Below are 15,252 nucleotides of genomic sequence, written 5' to 3'. Positions count from 1 at the left end.
AGGCTGCTGGTGTACAAAAGGAACGTGAAAAGAAGGAAAGAAAGAATAAAGGTAGAAAAGGGGGAAAAAAGCGAGGGGTTAAGCAGTGGTCTTGGCCAAGACGCAAGACAATTTTAGCTGTAATTGTCGCCCGAGCGGGAAGGTCTGTAGTGTCTTTGTTTTCCTGTTCTTCTTGTACGGTGGGTTCCAGAGGAGGACCGGAGGAACTCTAACCTGCGGACCAACGGGACCAAGACAGCCGGAGGTTTGGGTTAAAGCTGAAACCAACGCTACTCTCCACCACTGCCGAGGCGCACTCAACCGGGGCGTCGGGACGACCTACCGAGCCGAACGGGAAAAACGGTGAGGGAGAGAAAGAGAGCCGGGGACGGAGGGGAAAGATTGCCGGAGGAACGAGCTCAAGACGGGTATCAAGATTGCATGGTCTATAAGGGAATATTAGATCGCTGCGGGTGAAACGTCGGATTTTTGCCGCAACCACTTGCGACGCCTTTCACTGCGACCATGCGTGGATTATTACAGCTGTCCTGGCTTCTTTTCGTTTCTGTTCGTTCCAGCACACGTATGCGTATGTACGTATGTATCAGCATACGTGTGTAGCAGGGGTTGGGAGAAATTTTGGCTGTGAAATTCTGGCTTGTTGGTGGCTTACAGGCAATCATCGGGATCTTAGTGGATGATAAATCTTTCGAAATTCGGTGAACGAGGGTTGCGCTCGAAAGGTTAGCAGGTGAATGTAAAACTGGAAGTGTCCTATTCTTCTTTATTCGAGTTTTATTAGAGCTTGAGGTCTGGTGAATTTTTTGGTAATGTTTATGGTAGGAGATTTTCAATTTTATAGATTTATAGATATACTCGTATAAAACAGGTATATTTATCACGTTATATTTCTTGTATGTAACTTATAATTTATTACGATGTATTTAAATACATATTTTATTTATATATTTTTATACTATTTTACCATTAATTACAGATATAATATATATAACTTAAAACGAGAGAATATGTTTGGCTAATGCGTTGGAAAGAGGAATTTTTGAAATTTCCAGAGATATTTTCTCGAGGTACGAACAGTCGTTGGGTAGAAGAGAATATTTCTGGCAAATATACCAAGCTGCTTGTTTTCTTCTTCTTCAAAAGCTTTGTAAGTTCGTACGAAGCTCGAAATGACTAGATAAGTAAATAATCTCTGTGTTTTTATAAACGTAGACACGCGTTATATAATACACGATGGAAGAGAAGAAAACGCGAACTTTGTTGATACAATACAATCGAATTAGAAGATGGTAAAATTCATTTCGCCCTATTTTATTTCCGCTAAGTGAAATTTATGAAACATTAACGATCCGTTTAGTATGCATAATACGTATCGTGGTTAAAACACAAACGCGGGGATGTTACATGAAATTATACAAACATTATACGTTTCAATTTTGTAACAAATATTTCATGAAGTATATCGCATTAACATAGGACCAGTACTACTAATAAACAAGCCACTCTGAAGCGTAAACTGGCTAACTATACCATCTGAAAATAACTTAATTGTACCACGAGAATATATAATTACTGTTTGACTTTTCGAACCAAAACTGACCGCGACATAATTTGGCTTCTATGCATCTGGGACAAGGAACGTATCAGCCTTAAGTATCAGCCGAATTAACGTTTTACCTACAGCATATGCAATCTTACGTTTTAATTGCGAATCGTTTCTAATTACGTTTAACGTAAAAACAAGCAGCGTACGGTTTTCGAATCGTAAAATCGAAATGCTCGTGAAATTGCCAAGAACGAGGTACTTGCGTTGAAAGTGATAATGAAGGGCGTTCCAAATCCTTAAAGCCGAACGCCAAAAACAGTGAGCAGCTTGGCCACCGGAAGTGGAGTCACGTTTTAAATCAAAAGCTGCTAGAGGCAGCAATTAATTGGAGCTTTTAATTAAATCACGTCCGCACCAACCTGCTAACCTTTCAGAAAGCAACAAAAACGAGGAAAAGAAGCGAGGGAGGCGAGAAAAGTAGAGGAGAAAAACTTCACGACCAAATAAGAAGACAGCGGAGCGCCTTAATAAACGAGGGTGGAGCGCGTGCGCGCACCAAACATCCGACATTTTACCTGCACCGATCTAACGTTATTCAGGAACTTCTCGCGATACATCAATTCAGCTAATGTATCTTTTTCACTTTCTTCGATCGTTTGCTCGAGCGATCGATCTCTCCTCTCCTCTCCAATTTCTCCTGTCCGTTCTTTATTCTCGCCACAACGTCTTCACCTCCCTCCATTCTAGTAAACACGGATCATTCGCTCGTATCATTCAGAAAACACCGAGAACGCGCCTGGATCGGTAAAAGATCGCGCGTTGATTCTGCTAAATGTTTAAATGAGATTGAAATGAAAGAAAGATAGAAAGGAGAGTGGGGAGAAGCAAGGAAAAGGAAGTTGAGAAAGCGAATGAGATAAAAATAAGAGAAAGGAGGGTAGAAGGTGTACGCGGGATGAATGCGCAGGGCAGTGTTGGGTGAACGAATGTTTGTTACTAGAATGAAAAGGAAAATGAAACCCGCTACTTGCATGTTATTCGCTTTGTTTCAAACTATCGAAGCTATCCAAGCGTTTTCGGTCATTTCGCAAAGAAGTTTTGTATTCGTCTTTACGTGCTATAAATATTCTTTTCGACGGAGCGATGTTATTTCTTTTATTCGAAAAACTTAGAAGAACGAATGCAAAAGACGTTGACTAAATTCATTTTATATGTTATCCGAAATAATCGAAGCCCAACACTGGCGCAACAACTCGTTTGAAACGACGAGGAATATTCGTTGATTGTCAAGCGGAAGTCGAGTGAAAGGCTCGTGTTGGTCAAAGTCGAATAATTTATAAACCGGAGAGCACAGCTTCGCTGCCAAAAATTCCTGAAAGTATCTGGTAAATGCTGCAGCAGCCGCGTAATGAGACTGGCGGCGTCTCGAGGAGTTTAAATATTTGCGTACGGAACGTTCGTAGGAATTTTTGTCAGGATTCGACGTCGTACCAAGAAGATCCCTCCTCCCCTTAAACGGATTCGACTTTCCATCTATGAACCGTCGTCGAAAGCGAATAAAAGGCCGCTCTTAATTTCTCGAGATTGCCGCTTTAAATATCGATGAGTGAACAATTTGCGTTTCTCATTTCCACCTTTCATCTGGAAACTTTCCTTTGCAAACGATATAAGGAACGAAACGAGATAGCGAATAAAACCTCAATGTGGAAAATCCTTGGAGAAATTTCGGTGTTCTTCTGCCTTTCGCTGCACGAAAAGCATAACATATTTATTTCCCGCCATCCTAATAACATCTCCGTTAACAATCATCGATCGATAATTAATCGAAAGAAAATACTCATCTCGCGATACTTATTGTTAGTAGCTGGTAAAATCCGAGCGTCGAGGTCGATATTAGTCGATGCCCTAATTGAGAGGACCAAATGTACACACGTGTCGCATAAAACGTTGATTGTTAACAAATTTTGATATACCATAATTTTACCCCTAGTAGAGTGTAACGTAGTGAGTAAAATATTTAATGGGCTGCCATTTGCCTCGATTGCCATCTGATCCTCTCAATTGGTTCGAAGATTAATCGGATAATCGTGAATATTTGCTTCTAACTCTCGTAATGATTTAACAAGGCTGCGTTAACTAGCGATGCATAATTTTCCAAACTAAATGCATAAAACGTTCGAACTCTGAGAAAGCTAATAAAAGTCTGGTGATACTCGCTTAACGCTAAGCGTATACCACCGATCGGAAATTAAGCAAGTAAAGGCCGAGCGTCGATTAAAGTCAATTGCAATAAAATTCGCTACGCTTGTTCGCGGTCGCTAAATATTAAGCGACGCTGTACTCAGCGGATGAGTGGCGAACCGAACAGGTTAAACGAATGAAATTTATTTCCTATCGAGACTTCGATGGCCAAGCTTTTTGTATATACGCTTCGTGCATATACCGCGTGCCGTTAATGTTGAAGTAAGTTTGTTGATAATGAGAAAACGACGATGCAACGAAAAGTTGAACATTTCTCCGGATTTTCCTTAAAACGTAAGATTAACAAGAAACGATTATACGGAACTACTACGGTATTGATATAGCGTATGTAATAATATAAAAATATCTTTTCGGAGATGAAATGCTGATAAAATTCGAGCAACTCGAGGACGAGGGATCTTTGATGTACACGCGCGTATACACACAGTCAAGCCTCGAAACTGAACACTCATATACGTCCAAGTACGTGTAAATATTCGGATCAATCGCGATCCAAATACGAAAACCACACAGGCTGTTCTATACTCCTTTGTTTCTATTTTCGGCTGTTTTCTGCGTAAACGATTCTTCGTTTCTTCTTTGTTCTTTGACGATACGTATATATTTGCTCGCTACGACAGATAAAATTTAAATTCAGATTTTTAGAAAATATGGGATCAATGCCAGTTTGAAGTATCTTTTCTTCTAGTTATATATTTCGGAATATATTCTTACGTGTTTATTTTTGCATCGTATAGAGAGAAAGCAGCCTTCGTCATTTAACGCTTAAGAAGCTCTAAAGTTGTGAATCGTCATATCGACGAGATATTATTATCTTTAGGAGCAGTATTCTATCTGAAACCAGTGATGTCGTTTCCGCGTTACGTACAACAAACCTTCCCTCTTCGTGTCTACTTCTGACACGTTTAAAAAAGAAGCTGACTATTTTATAAAAGAAAAAAAAGAAAACATTACGAGTAAAGAAGTTGGACGAGTCGTATGCACTTTAAATTAATCGAACGAAACTAAAACTCCAAAGAATCGTTGAGATAAAATAAATTATATTCTTTACAATGTTTTCATAACGCGTTCTTAATCGTAAAACTGTTACTTTAAGATTTTGGAATATTTACAGTACTTCGAACGAATATTTGAACGTTGATGAATAAAATGGAACTGAACAATGTAACATGCTCAAAAATTGACTTAAGTACGATATACAAGGTAACGGTATACTAATTTCTATAAGATAATTCGAAATTAACTTCTCTCTTGGACACGGAATATCGTTGATTTCTCAAAATTATCGGTCTACAGCGTAGACTTTATTTCGTCGTTAATACAGAGAAATTTGTACAATCGACTCAGTGCCGTCCATCAAGCTACTGTATTTACGTATATACGTTGTGTATGTCTTTTATATATAAAAAAAAAAAAAATCGTTGTAACAGGTAAAAAGATAAAAAGCTAAGAAATGTAAAAAGAAATTCTGATGTTTCATGATAACGTTGTCATTCTTGATGGACGTTTAGCTGTCATAATTTTAGGATTAATAAAAGGCTTTGGATGGAAACGTTGCTCAAATGATAATAATTCGATACGGTTTTTTAATTACTTTCAATAATTCTACATGTGTTTTATGATATTTTCATGTCTTTCTTTGATTTACTGTGATATCGTATACCACGATCGAATACAAAAATGATATATATAAAATTCCTATCTTTAACGCGCCTATCGACTCGACTTTTAACGTAACAATTCTCCGTTCTGTACTTTGACCAAATAATATGAATTTTTACAATGATTTCATTATTCGAGAAACACACGATCCTAGATACGAAAAATCAGAAAGGAAAGAAACGTTAACAAACATTACGCACCATGCTAACAAGAAAACAAGAAGAAAGTATACACGAAATCTAATGGAAATACGTCAACATGTAAAGAAGCGACTTAGGGATACGATAATCTGGTCGCGATGTTGTTAAAAATAATTTTCTAAGCAATATATGTATACATGTGACAATAATTTACTCTTAAAAACGGTTATTAAATCAACGGTTTTCTAAAAAATAATCGATAGAAATGAAATAAGGACATTAAATGAACGTAAAGTTAATTAGAATAATTCGTAAAGAACAATTGTCGAACTCTCAAGGGAGAACGAAAGGTTATGCCGGTCGCACCGATGAATAAAACTAAGCCATCCGACGTGTATTAACGCGAGACGATATCACTGGTGACGGAGGTTCCCTGGAAGAACGAAAACATCGTGTTGCAGCGTTCGAGGCGCGTTCGAGGAACGATAAAGTTGAATTGCGGTCGAGTCTCGACAATTTCGACGCACTTATCGCACAAGTACACCCCCACACATGCATAGAACACACGCTCGTCCACCTGTGACACATAGCTGTACACGTACAAACGCAAATATTCACCGACAGTTCATAAGTACTTAACCATGCTGAAAAAATTACAGCGAGACAATACAAACCGTATTGTATGATACACGTAATACAGGGTGATTCTAAACGAAAATGAAGGGACGAATTGAAAGGCAAAGGGGATGAAAATAGACGACGAATGTCCGCTTGTCGTCTACGTATAGATCAATGTCGACGAACAGAAGGGAGAACTAAGATTTTTGGCCTCTTATCTATTATCGTTTCTTAATCGAAATTAATAAACGTATAATGCGATTGTCAGGCAATACGATTATATATTTTTAGAATTATATTTTCTGTTTTCTCGGACAAATACAGAAAAAAAATTTTCCTTTCTAATGTTTTCTATTCCTACGTCGATATTGGTTTGTAGACACTGCGAGAGATGGGCATTTCTCGTCCATTTTTGTACCCCGTGGCCGTAATATTTATTACATTTTTAATATAAAAGCATTTTAAGACGGTACTTGATCAACGTATGCTTTGTTAAAATATAGTGGATAATCGTGTCATTTCATTATCATGCGCACATCGCTATAATATGTATGCTTGGCAAAAGACATTTTTTTACTTGCTAGAATGATATCGCTCGTTGTACATTCTTTCCACGATAACGTACCCGTTTATTCATTTAGATATAACGTTTAAACAAAAGAGAAAAAAGAAAAAAAGCAAAAAAATACCAGACTCGAAAGCTACCAAAGAAACGTAGAAAATGTTGAATCCAGCAGAGCAAAAGTGATCTACAAGCCACCTATTCAAAATTGAAAACGAGAAGAAAGAGTTCTGTAGTTTTCAATGCTTCGAACGAACATTGTATACGAAACTTCCGTCGCTAAATTTCAAAGCATTGTTATCTTCGGAACGACGCATTCAATTACTACGAAAAAAGAAAAAAAAAAGGAAAAGGAAGGGAATAAAAGAAGGGAAAAAAACACAGAACACCTAAAGCAGCATTGATCCAAGTATCCTCGCGTCGCGTTTCTCATCTTCCTCGAAGAAAACCTTCCGCGTGCCTGCGACGTGTACGTCGCGGTGCAAGTGTTTGGACAAATAGTTGTGAACTTACCCGAGTAAAGATGCAGAAGCAAAACGACTGAAAGAAACGAAAGGATAAAGAAATACAATCAGGGAAAAATAGGGGAAAAAAGGAAATAAACGAGAAGACAAACACTAACAAAAAATACAACACGACAAGAACACATGACCAGGTTCGCTTAGAGAAAACAGAAGTTCGACGCGAGAGATCGAACACTCGTTTTTCCAGAGACACCAGCAGCATGTACATTCATGTACATGACCAGCATCATGTATGAAACGTATTCGTACGTGACACGCACACGATACGCACCCTGAATACCGCCGGGACCAATCGAACCACCCCCTGTACAACCCCACGCTGCAAAATCCGTCTGATCCTCAAATTGCGTTTAAAGAAAAATTACACCGTCGTCTAGACTACGGAAGACGGAAGTGTAAGAAAGCGCCATTTGTATTTACGATTCTGTGTACACGCGTTTGCACGCGAGAGAGAAAGGAGAGAGAGAGGATAAGAGTCGAAACGGCGATATAAGCGGGGGATGGGGGAATGACAGGGCCAAGTGGAGAACGTGGCAAGCATATCAAGCGACCAATAATAAGGCGCACTTTGACTCCTTCGTGGACAGGACCAGGTGTTTCCAGGATTTATACGAGACTCGTAGGTCATCGACAAACCAACAGAACAGGACGAACGGAAAACAGCGAACCAGAGAAACGTATTTGAAAAACATCTTTGTGAACGTCGGGGAGCGACTTTCATGCGCAAAGACGCGTGAAAGATCAAAGGAAGTCGTATATTTGCCCGCGAGCGAATCGTTCGAGCTGATTCTGATGCGATCAGCGAGGTTTGGTTGGAGAAACTGAATGTGAATCGAGTTTCGGGTGAATCGGAGGTGAAGTTGTTGGGGAGGAGAAATCGAGCAGAGAGTTGGGAGTTTTGTTTTTGTTGGCACTCCTGGACAGTTTTATGGTAGTGCCGTAATTTAGAAGGGGGTTGAAAATGGTTGGCGATAAGCCAGAAAAGGGAGGAAAGTGGAAGATGAAGAATAACTGCGATATCTGCGAGTATTGAGAAATTGAAAATCTAGGGAATAGAATATGGACGTGATTTTATGAATAATGACTTTTTAAACAATAACGAATTTTAATAAATAACGGGTTTATCGTTCAGAGGAGATAATATAGCGGTCGATATATACGCGTTAATGGTTGAAGTTAAATGCAGCGTGACAAGAACGAAACGGGAAACGAAACTTTCGAGTGAATTTCTGCTTCGATTTATTCGACATTCGCAAGAATGATCAGAACGAAACGAAATAATTATTTATCGAATATCCAACAAACAAACTATTGTACAATGTCTCAAAGTTATATGCGAATACCTAACCGAGAAAATAATATCACTTTACTACTAGGTACTACTGCCAGAACCAAATATTAATCTCAAATACAAAATATTAAAATGTTAAAATAAGGTTAATATTAAAAATATTAAAATACTAACCTCGTAAACAGGAAGGAACATTTATTAAATGGTATGGAACACAAAAAGAAAGTAATCCTACGGTACTACTAACTTTAGAAAGAAAAATGTAAATTATAATTTTTAATACGAAACGATGAAAATTCGATTATCGAGCTCCCACTGTGATACGAATCGGTGACGCTAAAAATTTCGCGGATATTCAATCGTACATCATCGGCAACTGGATAATTAACAACGTGTCTAGAAACGGGCAGAATTCTATCGTACGGACAACAATTTTTTTTCGTTAAATCTGCCCCATGAACCGAAAACGTGATTAAATTCAGGCTCGATTCACTTCAGGAACCGTTTCTACGCGATTTGTCCGGAATTTTCCACTCGTTGATCCGACGTTAATTAATTAGTGGCGAAAATTAAATGCGAGAGAAGTAAGAAGATACCGTGACCTACCCAGATGCAACGTTTTTTGAAGTTGAGGTAAAATAGAGGATGTAGTGCAGTGGAAAAATTAAAAGTCACCTAAGGGTAAAATTGATTATATCTTACTTTTACGGTAAAACACGAACTTACGCTTGAACCGTATACCAAATATTTAGTAATATATCGATAAATATCGTTTAAAATATCAGAACAGTTATCGCGAAATTATTGATTAAATTTGTATATTTATGAGTACGACGATTCGATCTTCTTTAAAGCACATCGCCATTAAACGTCTGCTTTTCAGTAGACTCCTTTAATTTTAGATACCGCGAACTGGTTTAATTGAATATCGATAATTTAGCAGCGGGTTGTTAGCAATGCTGGAAGTGTTCTTAAATCAGCAGGTGAAAACACGATTCGAATTAGTTGAACCGTAAGTCACTCGAATAGAATTTTCTTCGTTAGTTCAATGCACGTGAAACGACGATTTCGAGTATAGAGGTGAGTTTAAGTTACCGCGGAAAACAAGGTGTATGATAAATTTCTTACGCCTTCCTTTTAATCGTTGCACACTGTCTGCTGCAAAATACGGTGTATAAGTACAAGGCCTATAAATTAAAAAGCTATCGTTCATCGTAAAAATGATCGTTCGATGAACAACGCAATTTTTGTTCAAAAAATGGTACCTCGATTAAAGAACGTGAAATTCATATAATTTGTTTCTAAATCTGATTGTCAACTTAAATATACGTATAAAAATTTGCGAGCAAGGCCTACTACCATTAACACTAAGTATAGCGTGTAACTGTCCATATTTTTGACGGAACAGAATTGTTCTCGAAATCTTATTGTCGCACCTCGTGAACTAAAAGGTTAGTAGGAACTGTTCTAGTCACAGCCGAGCCACGAATCTAACAAGTGGAACAACAGAGAATCTGCAACGGTAAATTACTGCTGCTCGAACGTGATACACGAACCGCAAAAGAAATCTTTCAACCGTGTGACACGAATCACCGGTGATCAATCTTATCTGAAACCTCTATCTATCCGATCCCTTTACGAGTCCTACGTGCGTGGATTACGCGTTGGCCACTCGATTCGCCGTGAACAGATATAAAACGATACGTGACCTGTCGCCCGGACAACGTGTACGACAATCCGCAAAGTATTCCCGATCTTATCTCTCTCCTTACACGCCCCTTGAGGAACACAAAAGCCATAGAATATAGGCTGACGTTCTCTTCGCGCAAACGAGGCTTCGCGAATCTGATATATTGTTCCGTTGACGGCGAGTAAATCCGATCGAGGATCGGAAAACAGGTTGGACGCCGCGGCAGGATTTCAATCGGTTGCCATCGAGTCGGGTGTAATTGATAGATTTCTAAACGAGGAAATCGGAGAAACAAAGCGTACGGTGGCGGCACGAGAGGCTCAACCCTCGTGTTATTAGCCGAGGATATGGGGTTGGTTAGGGAGAAATGGATGGCAGGAGTTTGAGAAGCAGGTTTCGAGAGAAATGGAAATTATGAGCCTCGGCTGGGTTAAGGAGAAGAGAAAGGTAGGAGTTTGGGATTCGTTAAAGAGGAATGGGAAGTTGAAGTTTGGATTAAAGAGAAGTGGAAAATGGAAGTTTTGGTTGGATTAAAGAGCAGTGGAAAATGGAAAGTTTTGGTTGGATTAAAGAGCAGTGGAAAATAGAAGTTTGGACTGGATTAACGGAAAGTTGAAGGTGGAACTATAGATTGTTTTAATGGGAAGTGGAACATAAAAATTTGAGTTACGTTGAGTTACGGAAGTGGCAAACTAGAGTTTGGGCTGTATCAACGAGAAACGGGAACATTGGAGTTTGGAGTAAACAGAAGTAGACAATGAAAGTTCGAGCTGCGTGACAGGATCATGGAAAAGTAATTTTAAATTGTTAATTTTATCTTGTTAGTAGACGTTAGTAAGCTCCTATTGAAGCGAATGATAAAACCAATCATTAATAATTGCAGTTAAACGGTAAATTTCCTACAGTTCCAAAAACTCTGATCGCTATTCGATCCTGATAAAGGTAATGATAGGATAAAGAGATGGCACGCATCGAAACGATTCTAAAAGTGAAAGAAAAAAGTTATAACGAGATCCTGTTCACCGTAAAATGTCCAGTCATCGCTACATTGACGGAAAAGAAACCGGTTCGCGTTGTCATCCGTTCCAGTATTTAACCTGGTACGCGTTTACTCAAGTCCGTTAAAAGGAAACGCAGCTTGAGTTAAACTTTTTTTCTTGATAGTCGACTAGTGTCCAGGTATTATCCAAAGAAAAAGTGCTTCAAAATGTGCCGCGTGCGAACGAAGAACAGAATGACGGAAGCAATGGAAGAGAGTGAAAGAAAATACGAAGAAAAAGAGGGAAAAGGTCGACGAAAAAAAATAAAGAAGAACAAAATGAAAGGAATTGTACGCGTTTGCGGATGTGCAGAAAGAAAATAAAAGGTATCTCTGCGAACGTATATATGTACCCGTGGAAACCGCTGTTGCCTGATATTAATAGTGAATCACAGCGACGGTACGCGTTGGCGAGGAAGATTTTCCAGGCGAATTGACGTTTTTCTCTTTAACACCGTTACTAATTGTCACAGCAAAATTGTTCAAAGAAAATTGAAAAGCGAGAAAATGTATTAAAGAAGAAACTACAGATGGAAGGAAAAAAATGATCGTCCAGCGACAGAATTTCACAGATAGAGGCGAGTATCAATTTGCCGCTTGCGTGATACTACTTTTGTATAAAAGTTTGTGAATTTGAAATTACCTCTCGACTTCTCGTCCAACGCAAATTAAATATTTGAAAGCCATATAAAAAGTATCTCGATTTAGCTGATATTTAATGGTACGAAATTGTTACAAAGTGAATCATTATTTGAGTTTGCAATTAAAACGCGTTACCAGCATGAAATACCGAACCGGTTGATTTATCACGGTATATATATATGTATATATACTGGCATATTTAATCCATTCAATCTTATTACTTCTCTTATTACTCAATACAGCTCTTATTACTTCATTTTCTAACGCGATAAGTACCAACTGTTGACAAAGCATTTGTATTGTAATATATGCATTGTGTAAAAAGCAGAATTCAGGACACAGAAATAAATTATTTCTGTAATACGCTACAGTTACGATTATTATTCAAATTTATTTAACGTTGAATGTTGAACAGAAATACTCATAAAGAATGAAAATTTAAGATGTTAAAGATAAAGTTTTAAGAGAATAGTTATAGTTTTTATGGAATTTTAAGAAATATCATGATATCGATGATAAAAGAAAATTTGAATAGAATAACGATGTTACATCTAGAATAAAACCTGGTTTTATTACGATTCTCATCCATAGTGTTTTCTTTTTAGATTATTTATTTTAAATCAAGCGTAATACGTAATACATAATATGGCTGAAAGGGCATAAAAGTTCTGAATATCAGATCGATCGATGTAAATAAAATGTTAATATCGAAACATTTTCACTCGTTGATGTGTACTTGATCACGATCCGCGTATAATAATGTAAGCAAAGGTTTGTCGTGAAAAAATGTCAGATACTTTCAAATTTATGTCACAAATTTAAAAATCATCTTGAAACTTCTCATGCGTTTATTTGTCTTGACGAATTTGTTTTGTTTTTTGTTTCTTATATTTTCTTTGGAAGGATTCGAACCAAACGATAATAATCTCAAGATTTCATGCACAATCTATCTACACAGTACTCTGAAGTAATGTTCGCCAGATAAAATATCTCGTTGCGTGAAAGAGCAAGATCATACTATTTTCGTAGTTAAACGTAACAGACGATATCTGAAATTCTATTTTTCTGTTATCTAAGGTTCGTTCTCATATTCGCAGTCTTCGCACTAAAAGTCGCTGTAGCCATAAAGCAACAGAACATTGTGTTAAATGAGTAATAAATACATAAATATCGAACGCTTAAATCTACTACATCTGTTTCTCAAAAAGGTTACACTTTATTAAAATCAATGAACGAATAAACAGAAATGTACGATGTAAATACTGAACACGCATACGTGCATCCAGTCGTGCGACTAAATATGGATAGTAAACAAATTCTAATGAAGCCTATTCGATAAATAGAACAGAGACCAAGGAACTAGAAAACAAATACGATTACAAGGCAAACGTTCGTTTAATAAACATACCAAACGGCGAACATTTATCGAACAAACACACCACACTTCGAGTAGCTATTCGACGAATCAATCGCAGTATCGAACGTATACAATGTTTAAACAAATTTAATGGAAGATAAACATCCATCGAACGAGCCTGTAACGTAGCTTCGAAAGATTACAAATCAGTATACCGAATAGTTGGTCGTTCAAAGCGCTAAACGATTCAATTGTCATCGCATTAAATCAATATCTCGAAGGATAATTTGAAAAAAGGAAAGAAAAAAAAAGACACGAAACATCCATTGAACGAAGCAAAATTAAAAAATCAGCTCACTGATCAAAGTTTATAGTTGCAACTACAAAGCGATTCAATCCCTCTACCTCCATGAATCGATATCAGAAAGGATAATCCACGAAATGGAAGTACAGAAAGCACGAAATATCACGACGGATAAACTAGAATAAAACGAAGATAAAGATAGCACATCGTAACAAGAAATAATTCGCCGATTCTTCTAAATAGTATACATATCATGACGCTTTAAAATAACTCAAGTACTTACTCTCTCAAAGAAAAAAAAAAAAAAAAAAAAAGAAAGAAAATAAAGAAGAAGAAAGTGACGGGAGAGCTTTTTTTCTTTTTGTTTCATTAAGCCAGACTTCGAAGGATCGATCCAAGTTCCCGATAAGAGTAACCCATGATATAATAAAAAAAAAAAGGGAAAAAAGAAAGGAAGGAGGGAAAAAAGGAAGAGGGGAAAAAAGGAGAAAGAAATGTACAGGAAAACCTTACTACGAGTTAGCACAGTACGGTATCAGGGGAGCGACATGTGCTGTATCCAAGGACTCTGTACAAAGAAGCATACACAAACAGACACGCATACACACACATATCTAAATCATACTCACACGCACAGACCTATGCACACACGTTCGTTGACCACCGCCCTTTTACACGTTTTATCGGTCTTTTTGACTTTGTAGATAGTGGTACGACTTTTCTTACACATGCCAGGCGACGTCGACGACCTCCGGCCTCCGGAATACAGTTTTTGTCTATCGGACACCGGAAGTCATCGTCGTTCGATCACGATTATTGCTAATCTCGTTATTATTATTACTTATCATTACGGTTATATACATTTAAAGAAAAAGAAAAAAAAAGGAAGAAAAGGAAAGAACGGAGACGATGAAAAAAGGTGATAGAGGACTAAATCGAGGAACATACATAGATACACGACGATGATGAGGAGCTCGTAACGTCACGCCGTGTTCTGGTCGGAGCATCGTTTCTTTCGAAATTCCGGCGTGACGTCACCTTCATTATTGTATTTAATAGCATTATAATTTATTCTTGTAATATCATTATCGTTATCGCTGCGATTCCCGTGATCATCGTCGGCCACTTCCAACTTCTCAGTTCCAACAGGGTGGAAACGCATTTCTCTCCCGGCGTTTAGAAACACGAGGATCGATGAAATAATAAATTACTTGAGAGAAACGTAATACAAATGGGGGTATTTCCGCGAAGAAACGGACCCGAGGGAGGGTAGACTCAAGTTGCGTTTGCGATTTGGACTGTGGCGTGATGTGGCCGACGATCGTGACGCGTGATCGAGAGAGTGAGAGAGAGAGCGAAAGAGAAAAAGAGCGAGAGGGAGAGAGCAAGAGAGAGAGAGAGAGAGAGAGAATAGAGGCGAAAATGAAAACAAATTGAGAAAATGAAAAAGCGAATTATATATCTATTATTGTATCGAGAGTTGTGCGCTGCGTTTGCGATTTAAGCTAGTTCGTTTGTAAATAAAGACTATTTAACTCTTTGATATCAGTGTCTCTCGATCATTCTGAAACGATGTACATTTCTGTCTATGGTTCTCTTTAATCCTCTATAACTG

General features: G+C 37.9%; 1 protein-coding gene across 1 annotated transcript in view; it reads left to right on the top strand.

The window, feature by feature from the left end:
* The window catches only part of LOC126922824 (potassium voltage-gated channel protein Shaw), a 46,415-nt gene extending 31,235 nt beyond the window's left edge, over positions 1-15,180 (top strand). Inside the window, exon 5 of the mRNA XM_050735756.1 lies at positions 191-15,180. Within this exon, the coding sequence (XP_050591713.1) occupies positions 191-255 (65 nt within the window). The 3' untranslated portion in view covers positions 256-15,180. The remainder of the gene's footprint in view (positions 1-190) is intronic.
* Positions 15,181-15,252: the final 72 nt, after the last annotated feature.

The sequence above is a fragment of the Bombus affinis genome, chromosome 12, assembly GCF_024516045.1.
Source record: "Bombus affinis isolate iyBomAffi1 chromosome 12, iyBomAffi1.2, whole genome shotgun sequence".
Classification (NCBI taxonomy): domain Eukaryota; kingdom Metazoa; phylum Arthropoda; class Insecta; order Hymenoptera; family Apidae; genus Bombus; species Bombus affinis.
Note: the sequence above shows the minus strand (reverse complement) of the source record. Positions and strands in the feature narration are given on the sequence as shown.